Source organism: Candoia aspera, chromosome 13, assembly GCF_035149785.1.
Source record: "Candoia aspera isolate rCanAsp1 chromosome 13, rCanAsp1.hap2, whole genome shotgun sequence".
NCBI lineage: Eukaryota > Metazoa > Chordata > Lepidosauria > Squamata > Boidae > Candoia > Candoia aspera.
Window position 1 is genome coordinate 2,184,058 of NC_086165.1, and position 20,904 is coordinate 2,204,961.

General features: G+C 47.3%; 1 protein-coding gene across 5 annotated transcripts in view; it reads right to left on the minus strand.

The window, feature by feature from the left end:
- Nucleotides 1–8,651: 8,651 nt before the first annotated feature.
- The window catches only part of TJP1 (tight junction protein 1), a 56,140-nt gene continuing 43,887 nt past the window's right edge, over nt 8,652–20,904 (minus strand). For 2 of the 5 annotated variants that reach the window (XM_063314026.1, XM_063314024.1), the window contains 5 exons: nt 19,773–19,924; nt 18,150–18,615; nt 16,730–16,947; nt 15,246–15,329; nt 8,652–10,478 (listed from right to left, as the gene is read on the minus strand). In XM_063314026.1, coding sequence (XP_063170096.1) covers nt 10,384–10,478; nt 15,246–15,329; nt 16,730–16,947; nt 18,150–18,615; nt 19,773–19,924 — 1,015 coding nt within the window. In that variant the 3' untranslated portion in view covers nt 8,652–10,383. Of the gene's footprint in view, nt 10,479–15,185; nt 15,330–16,729; nt 16,948–18,149; nt 18,616–19,772; nt 19,925–20,904 lie in introns of all 5 variants that reach the window. The other 3 variants (XM_063314025.1, XM_063314021.1, XM_063314022.1) reach the window with 2 other exon arrangements.

Sequence of the window (20,904 nt, forward strand, 5' to 3'; positions counted from 1 at the left end):
ACACGCTGTCTGAGGAAGGACAGAAGGACCTTGGGTGTTCAGGCTGGAGGAAAGAAGACAGAAGGGGGACATGGTGTCAAGGTCGACGTACGTAAATGGGGCCATGAGGAAGATGGTAGGGAATGGTTTTGCATTGCTGCCGAAACAGGATCAGAAATAATGTATATTATAAGTACGCCACTTCCTAGATTTTGTTTACGGGCAGGTACCCTCTCCCTGAATTCTCTAATTCAGTGTTTCTCAACCTTGGCAGCTTTAAGATGTCTGGACTTCAACACCCAGAATTCCCCAGCCAGCGCTGCTGGCTGGGGAATTCTGGGCATTGAAGTCCAGACATCTCAAAGTTGCCAAGGTTGAGAAACACTGCTCCGATTCTATGAAAATAACACCCAGCTAGAATCACTAGTAATTATGAGAAATCCTGAGAGGCTTCAGATTTTTTTCTTCCTATGAGATCATTGTCAATAACCCAGTATGATTTCCGGATGCTGAATTTAGCGGTGGCGCTGCGGGTTAAACCGATGAGCTGCCGATCGGAAGGTCGGCGGTTCGAAACTGCGCGGCGGGGTGAGCTCCCGTTGCTAGTCCCAGCTCCTGCTCACCTAGCAGTTCGAAAACATGCAAATGTGAGTAGATCAATAGGTACCGCTTCGGCGGGAAGGTAACGGCGTTCCGTGTCGTCATGCTGGCCACATGACCCGGAAGTGTCTGCGGACAACGCCGGCTCCAAGGCTTAGAAACGGAGATGAGCACCGCCCCCTAGAGTCGGACTCGACTGGACTTTACGTCAAGGGAAACCTTTACCTTTACTTAGGCTGCAGTGAGGAGCAAGCGCTGAAATTCCACAGCTGTCAGAAGACCCGGGAAAGGCCAGCAATAATAACAGTTATTATGGGAGAAAGACATTGTTCCCATTTCCCCCAAGAAATAATTATTCTCATCCATTTGATGGCAAAATGCACCCTGTTCGCCAGCAGGCCGTTAACCTTCGCAGCGTGCCCAAGCGTGCTCTCGCACCCTCTTGCCACTGTGGCTAAAATGAATGCCCATGATGATGAGCGAGAATGCATCATACGCAATTCCCCCCCCCACCCGCTGCTGCGTCCTAACATGTTAATTGCACACCATTTAGCAGAGGAAGGGAAGCCAGCAGAGGCAGAAATTATGGGCCAGAAAAGGAAGAGGAAGAGGAGGAGGAGGAGGAGGAGGAGGAGGGGGAAGAAGAAAAGAAGAGGAGGAGGAGGAGGAGGAGGAAGTGGAGGAAAGAAGGGAAGGAAGGAGGGAGGGAGGAGCAGCAGCAGCAGAGGAAGACGAGAAAGAGGAAGAAGAAAGAAGAGGGGAAAGGGAGGAGGAGGAGGAGCTCTCTTCTTCTGCCACCCATCTTTCTGCATCTTGATCTTGTAAATCCTCTGGCCAATGGCTTCTGCTGTTCTCCCTCACCTCTTCAGAGAGAGAGGTCCTCTTGTGATGCTGCACTTGAGGGCCTCAGTACGGTAAATCCTGCCTGGCGGCCTGAGCAAGGGGCTGTGGGAGGTCAAGATCTGCTGGGGAAGGTCTGGAGGGTGGGAGCTGTGGTTTCCCCAAAGCCATGCGCGTCAGGCCCTGGTTGCTGCTTTGCTCTTCAGGGGTGGGGGCAAAGACACCTACGCCCCCTCTCCTTTTCCCCAGTCAGCAGAGAGCAGCAATGATCCTGCGCTGGGAAGGGGTTCTCGGCAGCCCTTGGCTTTGTCGTAAGGGGTCTGGTCTACACATTGCCATCACATCATTGGTCAGTTTTGCCTTAATGTGTTGGGTAAACTCAGCCATGGATGAGTTAGCATGTTTATTCAGCCAAACATGATTAAACAAGCGAATGGTTAGTGCGGAGTGTGGCCCTGGTCCAGAGATTCTGCTGGATCTAGAACCCTTTGAGAACTAGAGTTGAAGGAAGCTTCATGGAATAATGTTCTGGATTATCTGGCCTCTCTTTACATGGACTTTGGAGAACACCAAATGCTTCTCCTTCTTTGGGTCCCATAAAGCAACATTTGAAGGTTGCTCGCTTGCCCCGTCCCAAACTATCCCCAAATTGCTTCCACCCAACTTCAGGATGGGGATGGCCTTTGAACACCTTTGAAAACCAAACGCCGTGGAACTGACGTCATTTCATCACTGCACAGAACAGCCACGCTTCAAGGTTGTACTTTCCTCCCCCAAACGTTGGCAGCACAGCAGAAACCTGACAGCAATTGTCTATCAATAATAAAAACAGCATTTCTTGAAAATCGGCTCCTCTAAAAAGGAGGACTTTAATTAAATCTCTCAATGACATCCAAGCACAGGGCTCTTGTCTTGCATTCAGGAGAGAGGAAAAAAAGGGAACCTAAAAATGTCCTTTTTTTAATCATTATCTTCTCCTTGAAAGACCAACAGAAGCCAAGGGTGGTTCTATATTGATGTAAGGATTTGGTTCCAAAAGCAGATACAGGTAGTCCTCGACTTATGACCAGAATTGGAACTGGAACTTCTGTCGCTAAGCGATGCAGTTGTTAAGTGAGTCACACCCAATTTTACCTTTTTTGCCATGGCCGTTAAGCAAACCACCACAGTTGTTAAGCGAATCCGGCTTCCCCTATTGACTGCTTGTTGGAAGCCAGCTGGGAAGATTGCAAATGGCGATCATGTGATGCTGCAACCATCGTTAAGTGCGAGCCAAAGGCCAAACATCTGAATTTTGATCATGTTACCGCAGGAATGCTGCGACAGTCGGGTGAGGTCTGGTTGCAAGTCGTCTTTTTTCAGCCCCGTCATAACTTCGAACAGTTGCTAAACATATGGTCATAAGTTGAGGACTACCTGTACACCTCTTGATTGCTTAGAACTTAGCTTACACGTTTTCACACACACCTCCATAAGGAATTCAAGAGAGAGTGAATGATTTCTCCCCCATCCTGATCTTCACAACCGCCCTGCAATGCATGATAGGACGGAATCACCCTCAAGCCAGACACCCAGGTCCCTTGTGCAGTGAGAAGCATGCCCTTCCTTTGCACAAGAACCACACCGAAGGAACATTCATTACCAATGGCCTTATCCAGAACCAAAGAACCCACATCATTCCTCACGTTGAAACAATTGACTGAAAAAATAAGGAAAGGAATAGCTAAACCCCCTCAGCTTTGAAAGCTTGCAGAGGGGGTATTTTCTTCTTCCAGGAACGGATCAGATCAGTGTTGTTCATCCTGCTTTTGGGATACTAAATAATTCTATCTTCTACAAGTGCTGAGATAGCAAGGACGGGGCGGGGGGGATAGGAAGAGAGGGACCGCATTAATGAGGAAGCCTCTCTCATGCAGCTTTGGAATTTCCAGGCAGAAGGAAGGATGTCTGTAAATCAGCCAGCCGTTGCTTAATTAAGACCCCTTTTAATGGTCTGGTTGGAGACAGAGGAAATAATGTCATTGGGAAGGGGCGGGGGAGGGGGGGGAAGGAAGTCCTTCTAGTTTGTCCCGTAAAGAAAATAAATGTCTCCCCCACCCCCACCCATCTCCCTTAGGCTGCACTCTGAAGCTTGCTGAAGCAATATGCGTGTGCAATTCATGCAGCTCCTGGAATTAATGGGGTCCCTAAACCAACTGTCCCCAAATGGGCACCCCCCAGGTGTGCCATTGTGAGCAGGCAGGTGGGGAATGCTGGAAGATAGAGCTCACCCACCTGGAAGGCCCATTGGCAAGGCCAGAAGAGGCCATCCGCCAGACAGGCTGACATCCCTGTCTTGGAGAGAGGATGTGTCTCCAGCAGAGTTCCTTGAAAGAAGCTGCAACTAGAAACTAAGGCTTGCAAGCCACTCTGGCTGGGGTGTGACCAAGCAAACCCCAGTATGGCTTAGCATGCATGAATGTCTCTCTCTCCCTGGACAAGTCTTGGCACAGAGTGAACTTCTGGCAGATTCACCTAAAATTAAACTTTTTTTTTTTTTTTAAGCAATAAGCATTATATAATGGCAGGGCCTTTGGGGATATTTTTAAGATGCCATTAACCCTCGTGTGTGGATCGCATGTGATACATTTTTGGTCAAAGTAAGTGTTTTAGAAATAAGCATTTTCAATAGAAAATGAGTGTTGACTGCAGGTATCGTGTTACAAACCATCTGATCTTTTCACTCACATAGAACCCATCTTGACGCTGGTTTTTGTTTAACGTGGGCACGCTTATGCGTGTTTCCACCTTTTTCCTTCTTGGATAGGAGTGCCCCACAGTTCAGACCCTGAACACCCTGCATTGCAGACAGCCCCAGAATGGGGTAGAGAAGGAATCCTTCTTGAAGCCTTGAAACCCCTGAATTGTTCTTCCTGGAGCAGAAGTGGGGCCTCCTTCTCTCCAGAAAAAGTGGGGCCACTTCACCAGCAATCTTTAGATCTCATAGCGGCATTTCAGACTAACACATTTAAAGGGCTGTAGCTCACAAAAGTTAATGCCTTTTAAGAGAATTTGCATCTGATGAACTGAGCTGTGGTTCACCTAAGCTTACACCTTTCAGTATAATTTGCATCTGATGAAGGGAGCTGTGGGTCACCAAAGCTTGCACCTTTAATAAAATTTGCATCCGATAAAGCCAGCCAGAAACTTGTGCCTTGTTCATCTGAAAAGGCGCTACCAGACTCCTGATTTCTGCCTACTGCAAACACAACTCCATTCCCCAGCCCAGCATCCCTTTCCAACCTGGATGGAAGGCAATTAAAGGGCCTCTTCGGGAAATGTCAGATTTGGACCGGCGAGGTGGAAGCATCCCATGCTTATAGAAACTACTCCAGTGGAAAAGGAAGGCGAGGGGGAATGGCGGGCGGTGCAGAAAAAACCACTTCCTCTTTGACCTTGAGTTGCCCTTGCAGGAAATTGCAGCATCTCCCCCATTTTAACACCTTGTGGGTTTCCATTGAAGGGAAGCATCAGCTCAGGTTTTCTGCAGGCAGAAAAGAGGGGGCCCTACGGAGCAGAACTGCAGAATTCTCAGCCTTGCATGAATGAAAATTAAAGGGGGGGGGGGGAAGCAGAGTGCAAAACTGCTGAGAGTGCACTCAGTTATACATCTGCAGTTCTATGCCAGATGTGGGAATGTTCCCAGCAGGTAGTTTTTCTCTAGAAAAGAAAGGCAGCCTGCAGAATTCTCTTGGGGCTTTCTCCATTTGTGTGGGGGGTTATTTTTTTAAAAAATATTGTTTTATTGTATTATAAGATGCAAGTAATACATTATTTGGATACAGTGGTATTTATACAGTATTAACTACTTACGCCACAATGATTTAGATAACTTACCACCTTTAAATATAAAGAAAACAAAATTTATATTAACTATGATTTCTGACGTGTCAATGTTGATGAACACAGGGTTGCTTACATTGTACACTTAGAGATGCATATAACATTTTTTCTTTAAAAAGAGAAGGCAGCCATGCAGAATTCTCTTGGGCCTTTCTCCATTCTGGGGAGGGGAGGTGGTTGATGGCCTGAAACACAGAGCAAGGTGCCGAGTGGGGTCCTGGGGTCCTTCTGGTATCTTGGAACTGCAGCTCCTGGCCGAGAATTCTGGAAGCTGTTGAAGGACATCTACCTTTGGGAAGCCAACCTGGTCCCACTTGGCTTGACTACCAGCCACAGCTCACAAAGGTCTTCTCCATCGTTACCTGGAGATCCCAGGACTGGAACCAGGCACTACCTGCCTGAAATGTGGCCCCTGAGCAAGGCTCTCCCAACAGACTGTATGGTCCCCCCCAAAGCTGATGCCTGCTTGCTCCCTCAGAACTAAGAATGGCTCCTTTGAGACAGCTGACATGCTTCTGAGCCCAGCCCTCACTTCCACACAAGCAGCTTCAGAGAAACTCAAGTGAATCACAACAGTCGGTGGGAGGATGCTGACAGATGGTAATCTCAGTGGGCCATTAATCAATTCTCAAAAATGAAGGGGGGGAGGAAGATGATGTTTTCTCCAACTAGAACTGCACTTGGTACTTCTCATATAAAATTAATCACTGATAATGCGCCCAGGAGCCTTCAGGCGAGTGAGAGAATCTCATTTGAAGGAGTGGGTGGTGTGGCTGCAACTGATGGCTACCTACTGCCCCCTGGTGGTTCTCAGTGGCAAAGTGTGTGCAGGGAAACCTGTGTGAGTGTGTGGCGGGCTGGTGGGACACCTCAGGGGGAAGAGGGAACTGTTTCTGCTCAGCTCAGATGGATGAGAAGAGTTTTCCTCCTTGTTTAGGCTCAGGGGAAGAGATCAAGTAGCACCAGAGGCTGGAGGTTGCAAGCGGAACCGAAGAAGGGGGAAACACTGGTTGTCTCTGACTGCAACAAAGTGCAGGAAGCCAAGCTGAAGCTTTGCCCAAGTTGAAGTTTTGATCCAGCAGCCTGGAGGTCTCCAGGGACGATGGTCAGGCTCCTTCCCTGGAAGGTTCAGAATCTGGAGCCTTTGGGACACAGAAGGTTCTCCTGCAGAGCTACGGGCCCTCCTTCCTCCCCAACCTTGGGTAAGGCTCAAGCAGATTCTTATTCTCTTTATCCAGGAGAAGACAGACTCATCAGCCCCACGCAGGGCCTGAGAAAGTTCTCTATGCTTTGGGTGAGGCCCGTTCTCAATGGGTTTCGGTAGACCCCAAACGCATCTTTCCTCCACCTGAAGGCTTGTCAAGGTTAGTTTTACTCCTCGTCCAAGGAGGCTACATCCGGTTCTGATGGAGGCCTAAGGTTGCTGCTGACCAAGGAACAAAGTTAAGTCCACGTTGCCACCCACTTTCTTCTGCAGGACAAGGAAGTATTTGATTCCTGCAGTTAGCTTGGCATCAAAAGGCGCATGGTTGGCTGCTGGGTTCTTCCAAGTTGTTTTCTTGATTTCCCAGGCTAAGATTTTTGGCAAACTCCCATCCAAACACTGACCAGGTCTGACCTTGCTTAGGTTGAGAACTAAGTTTAAGTCCCTGCAGTAGTCCTAAACCAGTCTGTCTTTTAGCCAAAATTCCCAGACGGGATTACAATGGGGATTAAGGCAGGAGAAACCACGGAAGCTTCCACCATGCTACCTGGGGAGCAAAAACCCACCTCCATCTCCCGTTGAATGACTCTCAGCAGTGGCCTTCTCCCCCTGCCACAAATGCTTGGGGGAACGTCTGCTTTGAGGTGACTAGAGACTGCTACAGCGAGAGGGGTTCAAAAAGGTAGACGCACCATTATTTCAGGGGTAGGTGGGAGAAAAAACAAAGCAGAGAAGCAACAGTGAAAAGCTACTACAGTAATTGGACTCGAACTTGTGCGAAGCAGGCGGCCACACGGGGTCTGATCCACTGGCAACAGAGCAGAGGGAGGGGGGGGAACAGCGTTAAAAAGGTGTGGGCCTCCTTATTCCACAGGTGTTGACCTTTTGCTAGTAAAGTCAGACGCATACATAGCATCCTCCCCTTGGTGGGGGAAAGGTTGGGGAGCTGCTGTCAAAGACCACTAGAAGGACTTCATTAACATCAAGCCACAAAAGAGGGATTATCTTGAAGGCCCAAAGGTCCTCAGTTGAGGTCCTGGCTGGCCCGCCTCAATTCACCGCTTCCTGGTTAAGCAAAACTGTGGCTGGCAGGGTAGGATTTTAGGTGGAACCCAACTTCTGAAAAGAAATGATAGGTGGGAATTCACAGCCCAGATCTCCTGATGTCCTAACGCACCATTCATTTCAACCAGAAGGCTAAGGAACCTGTCCGTTCCCTTCTTCTATCAAGATCTCCAAGAATCATTCCACACGACCATCCATCCACCGAGCTTGGCACGGTGGGCTGCACGTTTGAATAAATTATACCTACAGACCTCTATCTCCACTCTTCACGTTGCTGATAGACCTCTGTGTATGTGCACAGTGCCACTTACGCAACGTTCAACTCTACTATTATCCACCTGCCATTTAAGAGGAAAAGCCCGCCAAAGCCACACTCCTGATTTTATTAATTGGATACCTTAGCCTGCCCGAAGGGGAACAGCTAGGTAGCAATTTGCACTTGAACACTCTATTTCAAGAAATCGGGCAATGTAAGTAGTTCCTTGCGATAATGGATAGAAATGGCCGTTTGAGTAGGCAGGCATGGTGGTGGCAGTTTTTCCAAAGTTAATGCCATCTCACAGCTCGGTTCACACTGGCCCTTCCTGACATGCCAGCAGAACAAGGACAGGCCCTCCCCACCCCAGTCAAATAAGACCTTTCTCCTCACAGTTGGAGGTGCAACGTCCAAGAAGTGAGGAGACTAAGGGTGATGGTGTACAGTATTTAGAGCCAACTGAGCTGTCATCTGTAGTTTTTTTCACCTACCCAAGAATTCTTTTTTGAGGATCTGAGAACACATACCTCTCGACCACCCCAAAATAGAAATTTGCAGAATTAAACCTACGATGACTCACAAACGTGGTAACGTCCAGTTTTTTTTCAACGTGATCATGCTAAGTAAAACTAAAAAAGAATAAAGTAAAATTATATCCTGGTAGGTGGGTGGAGAAGCATCTCAAGGAACAGCACCGCACTTTCACAGCCCAGCCAGCTGCCTCGGGAGGCAAGCGCAGCTCAGTTTTGATGTAAGGGAAAAGGTTACTGAATTGGGGCGTCGGATACACGCATTTCAGACGGAAACAAGGAGATGCGGGAAATCTTCTATTTTAAAAACAGTTTTTATTCTGCATATTTAGAAATGTGTAGTTTTAATAACGGCAAAGAAAAAAAAATCAGCCACACCTGAATAGCTAAATAACCAATTAACAGAATGCAGTGGTATATTATCTAAACAGAAATAGTGTGGATGTGCCATAATAAATTGTCTATTAGTAAAAAAATACATTTCAGGGCACATTGTACAGTATCCGTATCACAAAATTACAGTAGGGATACCTTTTTTTTTCTCTTTTCCCCAAGAAGATAATCAAACTAGAGAATTCCAAGTTAGTCTTTAAATGCAGCACGTAAAAAGGTAACAACTTTGTGCATTTTCAGTTTGTTTGTTTGTTTTTTTAAAAAATGTCCTAGTTCTCACGTACTGTAGAAATGCTGTGTTATTGCTGCAAGGTGTCAAAGTTCAAGGCTCAAAAGGTTTGAGAATACAAAGATAATTAAGAAACTTCTGTTTTGTATTTTATATATATATATATAGATAGATAGATGTATATAAAGGTAAACTTCTGTTTTAACTATATATATATATATATATATATATATATATATATATATATATATATATATATATATATATATATATAGGTAAAGCTTATAAAAGTTAATTTACAAACCAAGAACAAAAGTGGTACGCACAAGTTATATACAAGCAGTCTAGAACATCTATAAATTTTCAAAATGCATAGCGGAAAACGAAACGAAAAATAAAATAAAATATTACCATCGTTATGTTCTTCGGAACTTCCCTCTGCTTGAACAATGCCAAAAAACAAGGATGTAAGTAATCCTCTTCCTGCCCCTAAATGAACGAGTTCACACAACCCTCAATACCCCAACCTCTCCCGAGCTGTATCTCTCTCTGTTAAGTACGGAACCCATTCCAATTTAGTAGAACAGTGAGCTACAATGACAATGAAAACTAGTTAAAAAACAGGAGGATAAGGCAACGCTGCTGAATAATGTGTCTGTCGCAGATGTGGTGCATTGAGAGAGGCACATGAGCCGTAGCTGAACCCCAGGCGCGTTCTCTTTCTTTGTCACAGAAGGACGGGGTGGGGTGGGGTGGGGTGGGGAAGGGTGTTTTCACGTACAGGTGAAGTCACAGGTTAAGTCCTCCGCAGAGGTCAGCAACTCCAACATTGTGCTAGCAAAACCTTTTGCCTCCACTTGGTGGGCAACACGAAGAAAACAACAGGTTGCCAGTTTAAAAAACAGAACAAAACATGAAAACGAAGGAATGATGACCATGACAGTCTTTGCATATTCTAAGGATGGACAAAAGTGTGTGTGGTTTTTTTTAAAATTAAAAACGAAGAAAACTTTAACAGGACCAAACCAACCCCTAATTTAACAGTGGATTGTGAACCTCTGATGGGTTTTGGGGGGACACTAAATTGCATTGCTTCAGTGGTAGTTTAAGGTTTTAAGCTATGATGCATTAAAAGTGTCCAGTTAAGGATCGTGAGAGGCTTGTCCAGCAGGACGTGGTGTGGCCCCTGACTGGTCTAGTTGCTGAACTGACCATGGTTTGAGAATGTTCTGGCTAGCTGTGGTTAGTCAAACCAAAGACTGCTTAATACTAAGAGAATGGTTAATACTTGAAAAGATTGGTTCAGTTTCTATGCAGGTGGTGGTGTGTGTGTGTGTGTGTTTTTTGGTCTGATTTTGTTTTTAAACCTTGGTTTTGCACTCAAATCCACTTGCTAATGTAAGGGTTAGAAGTGATCTATTAGAACTGACACACAATTTGCTCCAACAAGATAATTTGGATCTCCGGGAAGAGACTTGTTCTGCCAAGTTTTGGGGTCACCTGTGGGAGGAAAACAACGTAGTAGTTTAGTATCCATCATCAACAGGGGAACATCTCGGATTAACAGTACCGTTAAAGATAACAAGAACGTAAAAAATCACCTCCTGTTTTACCAAGGAACAGGCAAACACCGTAGCAGGGAGCAGTTTTAATTTGCTATTTGGATCTCAACAACACCGGGGATACTCCAAGGAATTTTGCCTATGGAAAACTTCTCCAACTTGGGTTAACTCCCGAGTCTCAACCTTCTAGATCAGTATTTTTCAACCTTGGCAGAGCTGGCTGGGGAATTCTGGGAGTTGAAGTCCACTCGTCTTACCGTTGCCAAGGTTGAAAAACACGGTTCTAGATCATCAGATATGGCCACGGGATCCAAGCAGCAGTGAGCCTATCTAAGGAGTCTGCCGTGCAAAGATGTGTGTGACTTACACAAAACCCCGAGCCCAGCTTCCTGCCACACAGAACTTCCTTCAGATCACCTCTGAAGGGGCAGAACTTCAAACAGGCTGGGGACACTCTCCAACGTCATCCGACTTGAACTGTAGCTTCAAACTATTAAGACAGTCATGGTGAGCATTCCCTGCTTGTATTGATGACGGCAAATTTTGGAGCGGCTCTGAGGCTTCGGATGGCCCCCTGTGGCCCAGGAGGCCCAAGCGGAGGCCAGCTGAAGTTCAGGTCAACCCCAGTGCAGCAACTCTCAACAGGCAAAGTGGACGAGGAAGCTTTCAGAGAAAGAGCTGACCTCAAGGGTCCACCTGCCTTGTAGGAAAACTGTTTTCCTCCTACAGGCTGCCACATTCATCAACTCTCCAAAGCACTGCGGGGTGTCAGGCCAAGACAACCCTTTACACAACTCTCTTTTCTTCCAGGATCGACAGTCCAACTCAGTACTGGGATTCCACCACCTTTGGTAGCTTTTGCCTGCTCACTTCACCCAAAACAAATCCATCAGGACAATGGATGGAAACACAGCTTCTTGAAGTTCTATTCCAGTGGGCAAGAAAAGTGAACTAGAGGTGGTTTAGAGAATGGGGTCACTAAAGCCAACTTTCAGACAAGGGTGGTAAAGCTGGCCTCCTGACTTTTAGCATCTGTCTCTATTAACCATGTTAGTCATGGCTGCCAAGAATTCTTTTTGAGGATCACAATTTTGTTCTCTCTTCCATACCACTATTCCCTCTAGCTATAAAACAGCCCCCTCACATAGCCCTACGCTCTTAATGGATGCAATGCTGATTTTAGATCTAATGCAGGTATTGAAATACAGCCACGTTATGGTAGCCCCTTGGTATCTAAGCCATGTTGACCCTCGCTTTCCAGGCCAGAGCCTGCAATCTTCCTGCAAACTTACGGAAATCAGATTCTGCCAAACAAAGCAAGGTTTACTCCTAGGGTGCGATGCACAGGACAATGTAACAGGTTCAGTTACTTATCTCCTTATCTCAGAGTTAACCTGATTTCTTTCCAACTGTTTCTTCCTGTTAGTGCACTTGGGAGAGATCCCAATTATCTATCGTTTAATTCCAGCTTTGTAACAATTTCCACTACTTGCGCTGTTGCTTACGAATGTACAAACCCTGAAACTCTTGGGAATTTCATGATCAGACAACAAGCACCCAGAATAACACAACAGGATTACGTAGGCAACTGAGACGGTTCTCCCAAGGACACAAAGTCCACACCGTTCTTGTGAGAAAAGCACAGAAACAACCAGGACTGACACTCTGACCAAGAGGCTGGTGTTAACAGCAACACATCAAAGGGGAGCCCTTGTGCTGTGACCTCCTTAGAACTGGCCTGGATGTGCAGAAATGACCCCACGCTTTGGATTAGGACAGCTGGGAAATGCTCCCAGTTTCTAAAAGGGCAAGTTGTTGATTAATTCTGACCTCCCCAGAGATTTTTCAGTTCTCTTAAATAGAATACACTTTTAAGACCGAGTAGACATTCTCTGGGGAACACAAGCTTAGCTAGATCACTAAACTGTTTGTAAAGAAAATGAATGTGGAAGGCCACCTTCTGGATGGCCACCAGAGTGTTAAGGACCACAACTCTGACTTCCTGGCCAAGCCAGCCCACACACTCAGGGGGCAACTGAGGAGAGAAAGCTGGGGTATCCTTGGCAGATGAGGATCTGTATTCACAGAGGTCCTTTCTTTACGTGGAGGGGAACAGCAGTGTAAAAACGGGAGAGGAATGTTTAGTTCAGAAAGGAATCTCTGAGAACAGCTTCATCCTTGGCATTCAAGGATTCATGGTGCTGCGGGTCGTTTGAAGTGGGGTGTGAACTGCCCCCTGTGCTTCATGAAATGAGATGAAGAACAAAAACAACAAAAAGAGACAATATACTTCAGAGGGTAACGTGCCAGGACATTTGAACATTTTTTTGAAAAAAAAAAATGTGCTGCGAGAGGTTAGTATGCGTAATAAAATGTTCATTTCAAGAAAGACAGGACATGGAAAACATGTTAGGAGAAGCTCAAGAGAAGGAGACAGCGAGATAGAGATCCCATAATCAATTAGGAGGTGTGTTTGTTTGTTTTTTTAGAAAAAGAGAGAAAACATATATTTATTTAAGACATTGTATGGCTTACACATTAGAAGACAGAGTTGGCCAGTGGTGCAAATTGTCTCATGGAGCAAGGTAACCAAGGTAACAGCACACTGAATGAGGCTTAGCTGCAAGAGATGCTCCAGTACAAACAGGAAGAGGCAATGCTGTAACACAGACACTCCCCACACACACACACACCGCAGCGGCACCCCACAAAGACTCGAGACGTGGAAGAGCTTCCTCACCGCAGGAGAGAGAACGTGGCAGGACCAGCATAAACGCCTCTCTTCTTTCATGTCAAGTTGATTCATTACCAAGCAGAGATTGAAAAGCATGGCCTGATGACGTTCTATGGGTTAATGAATGGCAGGACTCTGGATCCTTCTTACTGCCAGCGGTCCATTTTCTAGTACTTCCAAAATTTTGGGTTTCCACATACAGTTAGCTGCATGCAACTCATGCACTCAATTCCAGCCAGTTGTGGCTTCCCTAAATACGTGGATCTCCCAATGCTTTTTCCTCCCCCTCACCAACAGACTGGCATTGAAAATGAGAGATACATCACTGACAGATAGGAATACATTTTAAAATACTGCACACATAAATACATTGCGTTTATATACCATATGCAGATATGTATACATTGAAGGATGCCAACTACGTTACAGGTAAGTGGCTGGGAATGCCCCTTTTATGACTTTTTAAATTATGGCTTTGCCCGCGAGAGCCTCACCATTTCGTTCCTCCTCAAGGTGGTGACTTTGCAGCCCCATCAGGAAACCACTCAAAGTTTACACAAGAACTCGTTTACTCCGAGAACACTTTTGACATCAGGTTTTAAGCCCATGATACTTTCCCTCTTTAGGGTGAGTGGGGGGCTGTCATACTGCATAGGGGAGCCTGGCGGTGTCCAACCTGCAGCCAGTTTTCTCAACTAAGGACGCCCTGCAAAGCGTTCATCTCTCCGTAACATCTCCAAATTTGGAAGCAGCATAAATTTGGGTAGGGGTGGGGGGAGTCAAAGCAAGGATTTTTCTACAAAAGGGGCCTTCGTTTGTGGAATCCTTGCTGCTCTCTGAGCTTGGTTGTTTGCTTGCAGACGTTTCATTATCCAACTAGGTTACATCATCAGTGCGAGGGAGGGTGAGGTCTGCTCCCTGTTTATATGCAGGCGCTTGCTGGCGGGGGTGTGGTTTTCTCCTTGGGAGTTCCTCGATTGGGGAATTGTTTTCTGCTTGGTTGTTTGTCTGGTGTTAACCCTGCTTATCTGGGTGTTGGCTGCTGCAGAGGATGCGTTCGGTCTTTTGGTTTCCTTCCTAGCTTTTTTATTGTCTCTTTTGAATGGTGGGTGGATGTGGTTTATCTCTATGTGTCTCTCAATGGCTGATTTGTCTGAAGGCCAAGCTTCCAGAATTCCATAGCGTTTTTGGATTTAGCTGGCAGGGCAAGCTACTGTATTCAACAGGGAGCAAACCTCACACTCACTAGCACTGCTGATGTTACCTAGTTGGGTAACGAAACATCTGAAAGCCAACGGCCAAGCTCAGAGAGCATCGAGAATTCCACAGTTCAACCCTGAGCTAGAGATTCTCCTCTGCTGGGCCTTCGTTTCTTTGAACCGCCAAATTCATCTGTTCCATTAGAAACCTTGCCCAAATGTTAGCATTGTGGCTCAGCTAACTGGGACTAAGGGGCCATTTGACGAGCAATGAAGGAAAGGAATCAGAGAGCCCAGTTAGGACACAACTCGCCAAAAAGAAAGAAAGGGAGCGAATTTGTCATCTGAAAGAGGGCTTGGCAGCTGTGCCAGTCTCGCAAGAAGGGGAAAGAGAGAGAGGGGAGGAGGGAGGGAGGAAATGTGCGGGAGAGGACAGCAGGTAGATAACCGCATCATTAAATGGACAATGATAACGTCCTGGATTATCTACCTTGTCGTTCTGATTTACTAATCGTGGTTTTGTGCAATGGTTCTGCATCACGAGGAAGGGTGAGGAAGACATTTGCAATGACACATGAAATGGAGAGCAGAGACAAAGGCAGAGATGTAGCTCCATCTCAGTATTCCACAGTGCTGCCCACCTGGGACAGGTGAGCTTAAATTATTCGATAGCACCCATAAGCCCCCAAAGGACAGAGGGAGGACAGCATACCCGACGAGGAGTCGGAGGATTTTAGAGCAAAAGACCAACCATCAGGGGTCATAGACGCACAGTGTGGCAGACGCAGTTCCACGGGTTTCAGGAATTTGAGTCCGTGCGGTCCACACATGACCAGGGGGCTCAGGAGCGTCTCGCCTGCAGAGGACAGAAAGGAGAGCCGTTCTTTCCATAATCTATAACTGCAGTGAAGAATATCAGACACTATTTCCTTATACTTTTATATCTTACTTTATATCTTTCTCTTTTTCCCTACTTTCTTCTATTTTCTTTTCTTACTGCACTTTTAGCTTTTTCTGTCATTTCTGTCTGTCTTTCTCGTTCTCCCTGTTCTAATTTAGTTTGTATTACTTCTGACTGCTGTTCTTAAGACTTTTAATAAAAATTACATATAAAAGAAAGAGAGGAGAGGCGTTAGGAGGCCAACTTCTCACACCTTTGGGCAAGCCCACCAGCTCACACCTGAGCCACAGACTGCGCGGCTATTCCAAATTGTTGGCGTAAAGGAGACAGGACAGGGAGAAATATTCTTTGCTTAAAGAGAGAACGCAGGAAGAATTCAGTCCAAGCCCCGGGATCTCCACAAGGGATGGTCAGAAAGTCAAGATGGTGGCCACAACAGGGCAATTAAGGCTCCACCTGTTTTTCACACGCGCCGTGTGGGGCAGGCCGGAAAGATTCACTTTTTGAGCTTGAAATGCCTCATTCCAAGTGCAAAAGGGGGTTGATACCATCGTTCTGGGAGTGGTTCAAAGTATTTCCAAACAACCTAAAAGGGTTTGTTGGGCACTAAAGGGACAGGCCACGTTCAAAACAGAACCTGAAACATTTTGCACAGCCCTATGGGGGAGCAATCCCCACCCCACCTCATATCATACAGACAAAGAATATCAGGTTCTCAGTGAGGTGTGCACGTCTGGCAACCTTTTATTAACTGGGAGAGGCCAATTCCTCCTAGTCAGCCCTCTGCAGGATGCAGCCCACCGAGATAAGGTTGAAACGACAGGTGGGCTTGACAATGCTTTCCCCGCCCGTTGTGGTGAAGGGGAGATGCGGTCCTCCTTCTCTTAAGCATTTTCATTGCACTGCCGTCCCACATCCCTCCAGAGAATCTTAATTCTATGGAAACAGGAACACCAATGTTTAATTTTATTCCAATGGCCCAATGGGCTCAAATCTAGCAAGACCCAGATCAAGATGACCTACAGCAAAGTCACTCGTCACTTACTTGAGGACTGTCATTCTGTGGGGCTCTGAGAATACGGTTCTTTCTTCTGTGGGAACCGCGGGGCCTCTTGCATTGATAGGGAGATACGAGACTCAATCGATCGGCTTCTGTTCAGTCTGACCTCCCCAATTCTGAGGAAGACTTGCCTACAAGTAGTCCCCAAAGACGGACATCTTGCTTCTGGAAGTGTTATGCTTCTCTATGATAAGAACTGCATTTCCCCACCTTTACACAACAGACATTAAGAGTTTTTCTTGGACAGATAAGATGGGAATGGCAGGAGCTTAGTAGGGAATTATTGTCCTCTTACCTTTCTCTTTGTCAAGAGGCGGAAGGATGCTATTATCTCGGCAGACCTTAAAATAGATCTCTTGTTCTATTCCCTCTGGGATGGCTCCTTGCGGGATAATAATGCTAACGCCAGTCTCTATGGAGCTGAGGACACCCCCGTTGCTGTTAAAGACGCCCCTCGCCGTGGCGATGACGGTGTGGCCTTCCTCTTCGTCATCGTCTTCCAAAGCAGAAGGACTGAAGACAGAGAGATGGAATTAGAGTCGGGGCTCCTGGGGCGCTCTGAGGCTGGCGGTTGGCTTGCAGATGTTTCATTACCAACTAAGTAACATCATCAGTGTGAGGGAGGGTGGGGTCTGCTGCCTGTTTGTACACAGAAGCTTGTCCTTTTTTAAGAATCTTATTGCTGAAGCTTTGGCTAACTAGGGTATAATTTACCAAGCAGAATTAGCAAAGAGTCAAAAACGATGAGCCCACTAGGAAAGCAAAACTGAAAATGGAAAACGGTTCTTCTGGGCAGAAATATTGTATAAATGTCAGTCAGGCCTTTTGTTGTCTGGACCCTAAGCAAGATTTCTTACGACTAAAGGAGCACAAAGGAAGGTAGATCAAGGCTTGAACAATGCCTTCTGAGCTCCACGACCATTAACTATCCTTATCGCCTCACAACCAAGCACCACGAGGCTGGCAGATCATTGAAAGGAATAAATAACCTGATTTTATACGGCGCCTGTCACTTTGCTGCCCTTTCGGCTTTCAAAATAAAAAGGCGGGTGCAGCTACTCCTGAAGCCAGTGTTTCTCAGCCTTGGCAACTTCAAGCTGGGTGGGCTTCAACTGGCAGCGTTCCCCAGCCAGCCATGGGGACTTGCTGGCTGGGGAATTCTGGGAGTTGAAGTCCAGCTAGCTAGATGCTGCCAAGGCTGAGAAACACTGCCTTAAGCCATCCCTCTCTAGGGTCCCCTAAGCCATGTGTGCATGAGACACAGCGCCTCCTTGAACAGGAAGCGTTGTGCGAACCCTTATGTGCCACAGGCTTAGGGTGGCCATTCCCCTCCCCTCCTCTGGAGCAGAGTCCTGGTGGAGCAGCACCCGGGGAAGGAAGTGTTGGCATTTTTCTGCTCTTGGCTACCATGGTAATTAAATACTTCCTTAAGCATTGGCGGGGTGAAGAGGTCGAATTTAATTGTCCTCAGTTTAGGTGTTAATAGTTGCATTGCCTGAGGGGAAGGCAGCTTGCAGGACTTTTGTTTAGTTTTTAGCCTCGAGTAAGCAGCTCGCTCCTCTCTGAGAGCGTGTGTGCATGCACAAGCCTGTGAATATGTTTTTGTGCTTTCTGTAAGTAAATTTTTATAGAAATGCCTGGTGTGTGATTTTTCTGATCTCCTGGGCTAACCACTTCCTAGCCTACTCTGACATCCTTCAGAGGCCAGCCCTCACCTGACGGGAATGGCTTTCGGCACCGCGCTGATGTTATTCGGCTGGTACTTGAGTTTGTCTGCTTGCCCGGAGAAGCCGTCGAGGCTGTCCTCAAACTCAGGCTGAGCAGAGCTGTGTGCTTTCAGGAGGGGCTGGGGAGAATGCTGAGGCTTGGACGAAGACATCTCCGGCTTCTGAAGGGTCTCCTCCGGCAAGAGGTTGTGGTTGAATTTGGGGCTCTCAAACTTGCGTTCAAAGGGCCGGGCGGCGCTTGTGTAGGGCTTCGTGGCGGAGGTGAAGCGGTTGTAAGCGGGGGTCGTTTTCGGGAGCTGTTCAATCCCGTTTATGGGGCCTTTATCGGGGAAGCTCTTCTGGGGGTAATAGGTAGACTGCACCGTGTCTTCTCGGCTGGAAGATCTGAAAGCCGCTGGCTTGTTCTGGGGCGGGGGCGGAGGCTCCGGTTTGGAGAGGGTGGCGTTCTGGAAGTCTGGCGTAGAGTTGATCACAACACAATGGGTTAAAAACAGAGAGAGCAACGTTTTAAAACCCGCAGGCACACGCCGCAATTATTGAATGGAGTCCCCCCACCCCACCCCACCAAAAAAAAGGACCAAGCAAAATTAAATCCGTCAGATTCTCTGCAATCAGTTCACCAGTTCTTGCTCTTCTGGAGAGATCCTCGAACAATTTATGGGCACTTTCAGCTGAAATCAGAGAGTTTAAGGGAGGTGGGGGCTGAACTGAGACGGGCTTCGCTCCACCCACGCCCGCCCCAAATAAACAGTGAATCCAAACGACAGAACTGTGCACATGCAATGGAATCGGAGCTCTTAAAGGCAGAATATATGCTGCTGTCAAAAAAAGGCTGGCACCTCACCGATGTCTATGGAAAGCAACGTTTTAAGTCGCTAAAAGGAGGACCTCTGAGAATTCTGCAGCTGAACGTGGTCTTGGGTCTTTTACTTCAGCTCGAACACTTAGGCTAGATCCACCCTATTCACTAGTCAACTTAGTTTCACAACCAGCTTGTTGCTACCTCAGCTGTTTGTGGACCCGGCCTGCCAAAGTACCACATTCTGCCTTTTCAGGTGATACGCAAAGGCTGAGCAACCTTGAGCAACCTGAACTTTGATACGAGGTCTTCATTTTACGTTCTACAGGAATCCGTTTTCAGAACAACCCAGAGGCCCGCTGAAGCAAGCCATGGCTCCCTTGGTGCTTGCGCAGTTTCTGGACCCAATTAAGGTGTGCTCTTAATAGTTCAGGGATGCCCAGAGGTCCACGATAACCGGAATGACAGCTTTCCCCAAAACTGTGGCTGCTGGACCCGCATAAGGGTGCGTTTGCGTGTCTGTGTTTGGCGTAGGGGAGATCCCCCAGGATTGTACCCTTCCGACGAGGATACCCGGGCTCCAGGGGTCTTCACTGCCTTTCAACGCCAAGCCCTCAGCAACTCCCCTGCACGTCCAGCCCAGGGCCAAACAGCCCGGCTCCTGCTGGCTGGACTGCAGCTGTCACAGCTGCTTCCCTTCCCTTCTGCAATCTGCCATCTCCTCGTGGGCTCCCTCGCCCAGCCTGCTACCCACGGTCCCCAAACAGAACACCCAAATATTTCAAAATACGCAGGAGGAATCCGAGGCCCACCTTCAGCCAGGACAGACTTGGGTTGAAGAGACACGATGGGGTTGTTCATGGACTGAGGCTGGGTGTACTGCACCGAGGGTGCCGGGGGGGCCGCCTGAGGCGGGGGCTCAAAGCGCTTGTCTGCCAGAGGCTCCGTGTCTACTGACTTCCCCCTGTCAGGAAAAAAGAAGAGGAGGTCAACCCGACCGCTGCCGGCCGTTCTGCGTCCCTGGTGCAATTCCGGGATGCCCCCCATCCCCTCTACCCAGAAAGGGTTTTCTGGGACAATCCCTGCTGACCCCTTAAAGCAGGGTTTCTCCACCTCAGCACCTTTGTGACAGGTGGACTTCAACTCCCAGAATTCTCCGTGGCTGGCTGAGGAATTCTGGGAGTTGAAGCCCACCCATCTTAAAGTTGCTGAGGTGGAGAAACACCCCCTTACAAGGTCTTTCTCTGACCTTTCCCCCTTCGTGAGAGTTTTGTGTGATCTACAGCAACTCTCGCAATCCACTTCATCTGGGAAAAAGACGACTGGGGGGGTGGGGGGGAGGCATGATATCGGCCATCAGAACCACAAACGGGAAGATGGTTGGGAGCCCACTTCCACAGCCACAGAAACAAGGGCATGAAATAACAGGTGAAAGTTGCAGCTATGTCGATTTTGCTTAAATGAAAGGGGGGGAAAAACCCCTGAAGGGTAAGATCTGTACAACAGCAGAACAGTCTACCTATGGTTTGTTTTTCCTGCGCACTGCAGAAGATTGGGCTAGATTTTTAAAATCATTATTTGTTTATTTAATTCAATCTAGGCACCACCCGACTCCAACTGACTCTGGGCGGCTCACAATACAGGCAGTCCTCACTTAACGATCACAATTGGGTCCAGAATTTCACCTGCTAGGTGAAGCAGGCATTAAGCAAATCTGACTCGATTTCACAAACTGTTTTGCAGCAGTCGTTAAGCAAATCACCACGGGCATTAAGGAAACCACGTGGTCATTAAGTGAGTCACGTGGTTCCCCATTGATTTTGCTTGCCAAAAGCCAGCTGGGAAAGTAAAAAATGGCGATCACATGTCTACGTGACACTGTGACAGTCATAAATGGGAATCGGTCGCCAAGTGTCCGAATCGTGATCATGTGGCTGCGCACTG